General features: G+C 41.9%; 1 protein-coding gene across 3 annotated transcripts in view; it reads left to right on the top strand.

Annotated features, from left to right (window-relative positions):
• The first annotated feature begins 10,005 nt into the window (after positions 1–10,005).
• Positions 10,006–11,333, top strand: part of FRMD3 (FERM domain containing 3) — a 122,704-nt gene continuing 121,376 nt past the window's right edge. For 2 of the 3 annotated variants that reach the window (XM_021534455.2, XM_021534454.2), the window contains exon 1: positions 10,290–10,516. In XM_021534455.2, coding sequence (XP_021390130.1) covers positions 10,418–10,516 — 99 coding nt within the window. In that variant the 5' untranslated portion in view covers positions 10,290–10,417. Of the gene's footprint in view, positions 10,123–10,289; positions 10,517–11,333 lie in introns of those variants that run through there. The other variant, XM_021534457.2, reaches the window with a different exon arrangement.

Raw genomic sequence — 11,333 nt, 5'->3', positions numbered from 1 at the left:
AAAATTTAGTGCCTTTGCATGGCACTCCAAATAACATTATAAATGATACATGTATCTGTTTCTTTTTAATTGTTGCCCATCTCTGACCATTTAATGGAGATGTGGGATTTCAGATGCCTATTTCACATACCTATTAAGAAATTCTTAATGAAGACCGGAACCTTCCATGTTATTAAGCTATTACTGAATCAGGCCAGTTCTCAAATTACTAACAGACTACAATTATATTTAAGGCACCATGTAACTGGATACATATTTTGCTGTATTAGTTTATGATTGTGCTAAAATAATTGAATTTGCATGTATCTTCTCCATTTGTTGGCTTATTAATTGTGACACAGGGAAAAATGCTTAATTTGGATGAGGGTTCCTGGGACATCCAAATGAGCAAGCTCAAAAATACCAGTGGTCACTTTGACCCTGGAAGCATCACAATTCCTATGCACATTCCTAGAACTAGAAATTTTAATTGCTCTGTCACAACAAATCCCCAAATTTTGTTAACATGAAGAGCAACTGACTAGCCTGTCTACAGTGCATGCTCAATGGCTTTTGTTGTAACCAGCTTTAACAAGCTTCTCTACTTGATACCTTTTCATCATTCATATGCTTGCATTTTGCAAAAAGAGCCATGTTAGACTGGTGTGATGTTAGCTAATAGCCATTTTATATCCTTTCTCACACAGGAAGTTGTGCCAGGGGTTCTGTTTTACTCAATCCCAGGATAACGTAGCATGAGCATGCACTGGCAGAGTTTGCATGCACTGTACAGGCAGCAGTGTGCTCTGCAGATGCTGCTGCAGGAAGAAGAAAAGGATCTGGAGAAAGCTGATTGAATTCTGCAAGAGCCTATAGGCAATGTGAAGAAGGCAATTACATTCAGACTTTCTGCTTGTGTGGCTGATCTGATTTGTGTAGCTATAATTCATGTTAGTAGTCAATTGGAGAGATGACTGGATAGAAATCAGCCAAATGACTGATTTAACAGCATCAGACTGTGTATACTTTCGTTAAGCATTTAAGATGTGCTTAATTAAGTTGTAGATCCAAAAAAAATATGTGGATCCTTTTTATGTGAGGGAGGATTTCTCTTTCACTCTGTTGTAGTCACAGGACTATTAAATGTTTTTACACTTACTATTTCTTTAATAACATGGAAGAGTTTTGTATTAGTCTTCATCATTTAGTGATATATATGCATCCTAGGAAATTTGTCCTGATGCTTATTCTTTGAAGATCTTTTGCTGGAGGTGGCATGGATGCCTTCTCCCAGTCATTTAAATTTATTTTTATTTCTAATGTTGTCAGAATTTAGAACTTGATCCCAAATCTCTGATGTAGCTATATAAAAAAATCTTGTATGGTTTCATAAGTTCCAGAGTACATTTACATAGCTGAAATAGGAGACAATGGAATGTAAATGTCTTCTGATGTTTTATTTATTATATTTAGTAATAGATGAAATTACAATATAATGGTGAAAGATGAACATTCTAGAATTAAAACCTCAAGAATACCTACCAGAAAACCCATCAAGTACTTCTCAGCCCCAAAAGAATTTTCCAGACACTGTATTTTAAAATATTTTTTTAAATGCCTTTTGGTATATTTTATGGCTATTAGGAGTATTTTCAGTGTCTTTCTGAGCCTTTCTGGTTTGACTAATTGACTAATATTGAATTTATGGAATTCAGTAAAGCTTCATCTTCTATTAAATTAGCTGCCTAATTTTAGAGAGGGGTTATATGAAATATGAATGAGAGAATTTCATTTTTCTGGAGTTATTTCTGTTTGCCTTCACTGTGTCTATCTCCTTCCCATGGATACTAGGAGATGTCTGTTGTATTCGGAATATTGCCAAATTGAAAGTAGAAAAAAACATTTCCATGATAATTCCTAATGGAAACTTATCATAGTGTAAAGGTGAACTACTGTAAAAGTGCACAGGCCTTTTAAAGTCAGGAGCTTTGCCAGGAGCATCCATTGTCATGGACATCTGCTTCTTATAAAAGTGAGGGCTCAGATGCATTGAGTAATCTGAGCTTCCTGAATCTTAAGGGGAGTAAGACTGTTTTTCAAGGAGCTAAGATCTAAATTTATGGACCCCAAATTTAAGGGGTTCAAATAAAATCCTGAATATGCACTGATAATAAATACAAGGCAGAGAGTGTTAATCCAGTATGTTTGCTCTGAGGAGAGTAGCTGAAAGAAGCCATACTGCGGTGTTCTGTTGGTCACAGTTAGTCCTCATCATGAAGTAAATAATCATCAAATTACAGCTATGTTGATTGGAACATTACCAACAAATTTCAGAATTTGTTTTATGCTATGCAAAGTCAGTCATACTCGTGTGGAGTCCTTTCTGAGTAGAATTCAGTAGATACTGGCTTTCTACACCCAACTGATTTGCCAGTAATGAGAAAAAAAAAATCAATTTGATAAAGGAGTCAAACTGTCAGACATCTGGGATCAGTGAATCAAACTAAAGGTGTTAAATGTTTTTAAAATCACATTAAGTATTTGTATAAATTACCTCATCCCTTTTTTATGGTGAAATTCAGATGTTCACAAAATAAAAAATGAGCATCGTAAATAACTCTTCTTATTTTTCCAGTCTGCAGTACCAACACAACCAACCAACCAAACAAAAATATACGTAAGAGGAAATGGGAGCATCTTTTTTTTTGTTGCTTGTGACACAAGTATGTTCTCAGTTTGATTCCAAAGCTGAAGGAATGGCAAAGTCATCTGAGCCTAGTTGTAGGTAAAAGAGGAATGCAGTACTTCATACCATACTACAACCTGAATGTGTCCTAGCTCACTAACTTCTGTAGAGGGAAGGCTATGAAAACATTTATTTAAGATGTAAATACACATATCTCTAAACAGAGAAGTTTTTGTTAAATTATTTAAATTTTCCTAACAAGGAAATACTATGATTTGCTTATAATGGCTAGCTGATTGACTTTCAATGAAATTAATGTAGATAAGAAATAGAAAATTAGTTGAGTTTTTTACATGGCTATTCCTTAGGTTTTGAAAACTTCTTCATTTCATGGACTTGATTTTATCAGTGTAATCATAGTTAAATCTTCCATAGTTAAATCTTTCAATAACAACTCCACAATAACAATGTGATGTGACAATAATCAGTGAATTAGCATAAGTACTCCAGAGAAGTGCTCAAAAAAGCAAAATTGTCTGAAACACGGTTTGTAAAATAACATTTTATTTAACTGTCATGTTGAGAGTATAAAAAATGTGAACATTACAGTAGTTTCAGTCCAGAGTAACAACTAGAGCTGCAGCAGTGTGATCCAAAAGTGATGGGGAGAGGCAAAGGGTTATGTCTAACACTTCGAACACATGAGGAAAAGACATGGATTTTTCTGCCTGGGTGTGGAAGGCTGCTAGCAGAGGTAATACATGGCTACTGCTTGCAGGCCACAGTCACGTGCAATCTGGAGTAATTCCAGTGTAAGTGTAGGGGCAGACTGGAAATAAAGAAGACCACAGAGTTACAGAAAAACTTTTCTTTAGTCTCCTCAAAAAGAAATCAGGCAGAGCTGAAAAGACCATCTAAGAGAGCTTTACTGCTTATATTCCAGTCCATGTGAGAAAAACAGCTGCTTCTACAGGAGTATTTTGTTGCTTTAAAAGATTCTGATCTCCACTGGAAGTACAGGTTTTACAACAGATTAATTATTTTATCTTCTCATCTTGTATTTGTCTTATAAGACCTAGGATGGAAAAGTTATATTTCAACATCACTTACAATACCAACAGTATGCACTGATGTAGAACCATTAATTTTGGAAGCACTCAAAGTATTAGTAAGATGGAGCCACCCGCTGGCTCTGGGAAGTGTCAGAAAGAATATGTATCTTAAAATGCTGCTTCTGCAAGTAGGTAATAAGATTACTTTTTCTCAGCAGTTTCTGCTGGGGGCTTTTGAAGTATGCTGTCTTAGTGTCTCTGAAAATTTTTTTCCATGTAATTAGTCCACATCTCTTCCCTGGGTAGCCAAGCCTCCATTTTGCAATCACTTGCAAGCACACTTAGCTCTTACGCCATAGAGCCTCTCATGTGCAAGGAGGTTCAACAACAAGGTTCATTGCAACTTCAAATCTACTCCATATTTGCTTTTACATAATTAAAAGAGCCAGACCAATGAAAAGTCCATACACTAATAGGAAAGGAATTAATGAGAGAACCCAGAAGCTATAGAGATGTATCAGAAACTGAATATTGTTACATATTATTATTCAAAAATCATGGTGCTAATTACTTTAAAAACAGATTTTGGATACAGATTAGAGGCTGACAAGATCAACAAAGTTGAAATACATGTTGTATATCATACACGTTTTTCCTGTAATACTTAATTCGTTCACAAAATGCACTAGGAACCTGACATAATTTTGCAAAGCAGAAGTCTTATTTTGCTGGAATTTACCTTGATTTATGCAACTTAGACATCATGTAAAATATGATTCCTCATATAGACCTCAATTTTGAGGATCATTCCTGGGTGGAAAAGTGCTATAAACACATTTGAAGTTAGACAACTGCCACTGCAGATAAATAATGTAAAATTCAAATCATATAATAGGAGTATTAGAAATCAGAATAGCCCCAAAAGAAGAAAAGTAACTAAGAAACCAGCTGAAACTGGTCTACACATATGGAGTTCTTTCAAAGTGCACGTGCAGCAGCCATGGAAACAGGATGTTGCTGTAAAAGAATTTTGTCCATGAGCATCCAAATTCCACCCAGTAACAAGACTAGTATAAAAGGATCACAGAAAGGTGTGTGATGGGGATTATTTCTCTGTGCGCTCCTTAAGCAGGGCTACAGGGATGCTGAGAGCTCTTCAAAGCCTGGCTCTGAATTTTTTGCTGGACTGGCCACCAAATAACTGATGCTAATGTAGTTTTTTATATATTTTATGATGCCTCCTATTGTTACAGGAAGGATCAAATTTAATCCTACCTGCAATAATAATGTTGAAAAAAATACACTTTTTGTGTGCATAAATATGGTCAGGACAAGAGAGCTATGATCTGCGGCTTGATCAAGAGGTAGAGAGTGCCTTTTATTCAGATTACCAAATCATTGGTATGGTAATTTTTTTAAAATTCATCATAGACTAAGGAGATATATGGATGTGGCAGCCACTCTGCATTCAGCATGGGACATTCAGGTTCTTCTAGGTACTGAATTAACTCTAGACCTCTGAAATCCCTGGTTGTGTCACGTGAAAAACCTGTAAATCTTTCAGCGGTGGTAGCCACAGGGTTTCTCTGGGGCTGTTAAAGCCTTTAAGAGTACTGCATGGATTGTGTGAAAGCAGCTAGAGAGAACCTGTAGTGAATGAAGTTTTTGGGAACAGACATGGTCCTCAGAGCACTTCTTGGAGATGCAGCATGGGAAACAGGGTACACTGCCTGCTCTAGTTTTCCAGAGAAGGATCTTAGACTCACTGAATTAGAATTAGATTAGAATAACTGGTTATGTATTCCCAGAAAAGAGAAGATTATACCAAAGAAACATTTTGATCCTATTGATAAGAAAAGCTTGGCAAGTCCCAGAACCCAGTGAATCACAAGAATCATCTCACTGACTTTGTACACTTCAAACCAAAGGCTAAAAGCTGACATTTGCCTTTTTGCTAGTTGCACTATGTAGATTAAAATCAATGTAAAGTTTGCTCCCATCAGCAAATTTCAAGTGTGGTATTGTGCAATCCAGTTCAACTCAGACAAATGCTGATTGGAGTTTGAGCTTCCAGTGGATATCTGCAGGAAATTTGCTGAGAAGTTTTACAGTAAAATCAACTCAATCCATCATTCTCTACTGAAAATGTGTTCTGTATAATGTTTTCCGTACTTTGTTCTGAATCTTTGTAGAGGTTGCTAAACTTAAGCAGTGGAAGAAAATACCTACTTCTGAGTCACCACTTCTCCCTCTGAAAGCCATGGTTGGGCTGCACAAGTGCATCCAAAGAACGTGGAGGCTGGCAGGACCATCAGTGCCATGCAGGTTGCGATACAGCCCTGCACATTTTAGTAACACTCCAGGCCTTTTTCAATGGGGCAGTTGTGGGCAAATATATCACTGATAGCCCTGCATTTTTTAGTGGACTTTAGGGATTGACAGCTCCCTTTGGAGTACAAGCATGAAAATCCTGGGTAGTTTTACACTGCTGTCAAATAATGTAGCATTTTATGTATCTTGTTGCTTTCTCATTCATGCAATAAATATGTGATGATTTTGTACTGATTTTGTAATGCAAAAGAAAGTAGAAACCCTATGTGAATTCAGGTTTTACCTTCTGACTCAATTCTGCTGCCAGTGAACACTTTTGCTACTTAAATATATCTTTCTTTGTAATTTATGTATATTCTAATACTTGTAGGGATTTTTAGATACATGCAATAATATTTTATACACAGTTTTCAAGTTATTGGTATAATATTTACATGTAAGAAACCTTTTATTTCAAGATGAAAACTCCCTGGGTTTTTTTTAATTGTTTTTTGATCTAAAGTGATATTTTTATACGGCTAGTTAAGATTAAAACAAAAGAGATCCCCTTTGTGTGGAATCTCTTACTTGTTTTCATATTTTGCATGCTGTCTGGTATGCCCAACCCTTCAATTACCTCACTGCTAATTTCAGCTTAGTTATTAGATATATTTTACAATTACAGTGTGTGTGCTTTTGTGCCTTTGACAGCAAAACTCACACTTTCCTCACTACAGGAACATACTCCCTGAACTATTGATTAATTACTAGCTCAACCCTCACCTCCCAGTCCTTAGGATATGTTCTGGAGAAGCCTAATGCCCTGACCATCTGTCTTCATTGGAAATATTTTAGTGTTGGAATTCCTAATACTATTGTAGAAGGGAACTGAGTAAAATATAAACGTCACAGACTTCACAAATAAGTCACCCTTTACTTACGGCACCATGATCTCTGAGCAATGGCTAATTGCTAGGCCTGCTAATGACTGTGAGAGCCCTGTGGGGGACCCATGGCCGAGTCAATGGGGAAATGTGGGCCCTGGGGAAGGACCCCTCTGGGGACAGTGATTTGTGTGTTTGGCCTCCCCATGCTGGAGCTCAAGGTCTGACCTACAGCAGGCAGCGTTTACAGCCATAGCAGTTGTATTTATTGATTACTCTTCAAGCATTTGGGAAAAACCCAAACAAATCCAAATCAAATGTCTACATATTTGGTTAAATTATTATGAATTGAAAGACCTAAAGCTGCTGTTATTATCAAGCACTGAAGGGAAAATCCTTGACAATTATATTCTGCAATTTGACTCTGGACAGAATCATCCAGATATCAAAGTTCTACTCAAGCTCATTAGTGCTCCCTGCTGTCCCTAAATATAACTTTGTTTCTGGCAGCAGTTCCTAGGTAGGTAGGCTACTGTCCTTTAGGCCATCCACATGCACTCATCCCAAAGCAAAGTCATTCAGTAACCAGTTAGATGAATAAAGAATGGGAATGTGGCTATTGAACTGAGTGGTTCTGAGACTGATGAATCTAAAATGCATTTCAAGCATGTGTCTGCCCACCACCAATCAGTTCTTGCAGCTGGCATTACCTGGTATTGAGATCTCCCATCAGAACTTCCAGCATCTGCAGTACAAAGCCAGGTGAGTGCTTTAACAAACCCCTCAGTAACGTGACGTGGTCTTGGCAGCAAGAGCAGTAGCTGATAACCTTCCCCTGAGTCAGAAGCATATTCTGCAAGTTCAACCTGAATATTTTTTTATATACTCCATCAGCTCAGCATTTTCTGGTAACTGAATTAAATTTATCTGTGTTGCTTTGTGTTTTCCTATATTTGCCATACTATTTTAAATGTCAGTTCCTCAGAGGACACTCAGGTACCTGACTTTTCAGGAGGAATTTCCAAATGGTAGCTACATAAGGATTTTTTGGCCTTCAAGATCTGGCAAAAAAGGGTGCACTGTAATATGTGTTGAGGTAAGTTTGTGGGGTTTTTCTGCGTAATTTATGATACTAAGAGAACTTTAAGGGTCTTATATTTGGAAGGGGTAAAAAAAAAGCCTATAATTCCTTTTAAATAAGGAAGGGGTGATAGTACTAATCTGTGATGCAAAAGTCATCTGATGGATTTACTTTGTGAAGTTGCAACTGGGCAGTGTTTGATTTGCAACCAAAAAAACCTTTCATTGCTTTGTTGTGTTTTTTTGGTTGTTTGTTTTTTCTCTTTGGGTCGAGTATTTGCTTTTGATTGTTTAATTTATCTGGTGTCTTCCTGTTAGATGGCTGCCACATTTTCTGCATTAAAAACTATTGCTGAGGTAGCTGAAACACAGAAATGGGTTACATGTCTCACAGAGTTCTCAGGCACCTCAAGTCAACATGGTATGAGGTATTAAAGAAGCAAATAAAGTGACCAAAAAGATAAGAGTGACCTGTTTTTACAACAGGCAAGTAAAATTCTGTTGAACTCTGTGCTCAGGCAGCTGCCTGTTCTGCTCTTAATATGCACTAGTTCACACTTGCTGTGCTTACACTTGTTTGGGGAGGCAGATTTTATGTTGTAATTATCACTGTTGCTGTAACTCTGAGACCTCCTGGAAAGCTCATCCCTCTCCATGTAGTCCTGAAGGTAAAGCAAAATCCCCTCAGACAGTGGTAGACTATGACCTGCTCACTAAATCTTCATCATTGGGTCAACTCCTTCTTGTAATTCTCTTTTTGGGTGGAGAAAAATGTGCTGGAAAGACTGAAGGAAAGCTAAAATACTTGGCTTAGAAAGAGGATTCCTTCTTTATGAGAAGCAGGAAAATCTGTGAAAATCACCTGAGAGTCAATCTGCATGTGGGCTTAAATCCTGCTGTTGAGTTCCCATGTTGCATTACTATAAGACATAAAGTGTTATTTTATTATTAATGAGTGGGTGTCTACATCTGGTGTCTCAGCTGATAGGGACCTCCTTCCATAACTTGTGGGCTGTGAGATGCTGAGGTGAATAATCTATTTTAAATACTCACTGGTTTGCTTCACTATTCACTATGCAATTGAAAGCATTTATCCTTTTTGAGAAGCATATAATTATAGCTTTTCTTTTATGTTCTACATTAAAGGGCTCTGTGTATTTATTAGTGGATGCATATTTATTAGTAAGCATTACATATTTCACATTTGTTTGTGGTCTCCTGTATTTCCTGCTGTTAGCAGTCCAGCAGAAAGCCCAGGGAGTAGCAGCAGGAGTACAGGAGTAGCAGCACTTAGGCTTTTACGCAGGGTTATCTAAAGAACAACACATTCACTCAGAGCTCTTTTTAAAATATGGACATTTAGAGGTAATCACAGACAACTAGGCAATAATAACTGAAATACATCTTCTGTATGACTGTCAGTGCTTCTTTTATATTTGTAAACTTCCAGTCATGTCACATTTTGCCCTGGATGTTTTCCATTTCATATTTCAAAGGAAAGTGCTAATTTTTTTAACACACTGCTGATCACTGTTTCAAGGCTGGTTAAGTTTGGTGTTTGCTTTCTGCCAGTAAGGTTTTACACAAATGTGTACACTTTTTTTGATGGAGAGCATAATAATGAAACCACTGGATGTTTTATTTTCTTTCCCACTTAGACAACAAATGGGTTATGACTGCTGCTCCTTAATGGGTCATTTTATTTTCCCTGAGGAAACAAGTTTCCAAGGCTTGCACTCTTACATTAAGTTACATTCTGTTTTCTCCTGTTTCATTAGGGTACACTCATCTTCGGTGAGGTTTCTTTATATGACTCTGTACATGTATTCCACAGGCTTCTCCTTCTGCCTCCGGCTGTGTTGGGATACGCCGGAGACATGGACGGCCAGCCAGCGTGGGAACTCCACTCCCCGCCGGCAGCCTGGGGGATGTCCCCCGTTTGCGGGGCATCGGGCATTCCCACGCGAGTACCAGTGGCTCAGGTGCGCTCGAAACCAGGCGAGGCACGCCTGTGGCGGCGAAGACAAACAATCGCGCTGACCATTTCCCTCTGGGCGCTAGCAGCGCGACGAAACGGAGCCGCGCAGGGAGCCCAGCCAGGACCGGTGGGGCGGAGAAGCGGGAGGAGCAGGTGAGGGTGGAGAGGTGCCCCCCGCGGGCCGTGCCGTGCCGCGCCGTGCCGGGGGCGGGCGCAGGAGGATGCTGAGGCCGGCCAGCGGAGCGCATCCTGACGCAGCGGCGGCCCGAGCCGCGGCGGGCGGGCGGATGGCTGGCGGCGGCGGGGCGCCGCGGGGCTGAGGGGTGGCGCTGCCGCCGCGCCTCTCCGCGCCGTGCCGCGCCGTGCCGTGCCGTGGTCGGCCGGGCGCTTCTGCAGGCTGGCCCCCTGCGGCTACCTGCGGCGCGGCAGCGGCGGGCGGGCTGCCGGGATGATCCGGTTCCGGAGCTCCAGCATCAGGTCGCTGAGCGCGGAAATGAAATGCACCGTGCGGCTGCTGGACGACTCCGAGATCTCCTGCCACATCCAGGTGCCGGCGCGGAAAGGGGCGGTGGCGGCGGCGGGGCGGCTCGAGGGGCGGCGGCTCTGGGGGCCGGGTGCGGGCGGTGGCTGGCGGCTCGCTGGGCCCGGGCGGCGGCTCGGCGCGGCGCGGCTCGGCTCGGCTCGGCTCGGCGCGGCGCGGCTCGGCTCGGCGCGGCTCGGCGCGGCTCGGCTCGGCTCGGCTCGGCTCGGCGCGGCTCGGCGCGGCTCGGCGCGGCTCGGCGCGGCTCGGCTCGGCTCGGCGCGGCTGCGGCGGGAGCTCCGCTCCCCGTTCTCGGCGGGGGCTCCGCGCACCTGCGGCGCGGCAGCCGCGGCGGCTCCGCCGCCTCCCGGCGCTGCGCCGCGGCGCTGCAGGGCACGGCGCGGAGCCCGCCCGGCCGCTGCCGGGGCCGCGGGATCCGTGGGGCTCCGGCACTCCCGGCACAGCGTCCCCGTTGGCGAGAGGAGCGCTCTGGGCTGCGATGGCCCGGGCGAGGAGGGAAATCCCGGCGGCGACTTCCCCGTCCCGGAGGCGCCCCGGCCGGCACGGCAGGCTGCGGAGCCGATGTGCGGGATACTCGCTCTCCGATACCGGGAAACCCTGCCTTGGAAACAAGGCCCGCGGCATGTGGTGTCGGGAACCGCCGTTACCGAGATAGCGGGCAGAGTTCAGAATGAAGCTCTGCCCCTCTTCCTCTTCATATAAGACAAAAGATAACTTAGAGCAGGCTTTTCAGTGATAGTAGTTGCTGTGCGGTTGGGGAAAAAAAAAAAAAACAAAACAAACCAACAAACCAAAACCAACAAAAACCAACTTCGCCGTAGTC

The sequence above is a fragment of the Lonchura striata genome, chromosome Z, assembly GCF_046129695.1.
Source record: "Lonchura striata isolate bLonStr1 chromosome Z, bLonStr1.mat, whole genome shotgun sequence".
Taxonomy (NCBI): Eukaryota; Metazoa; Chordata; class Aves; order Passeriformes; family Estrildidae; genus Lonchura; species Lonchura striata.
Note: the sequence above shows the minus strand (reverse complement) of the source record. Positions and strands in the feature narration are given on the sequence as shown.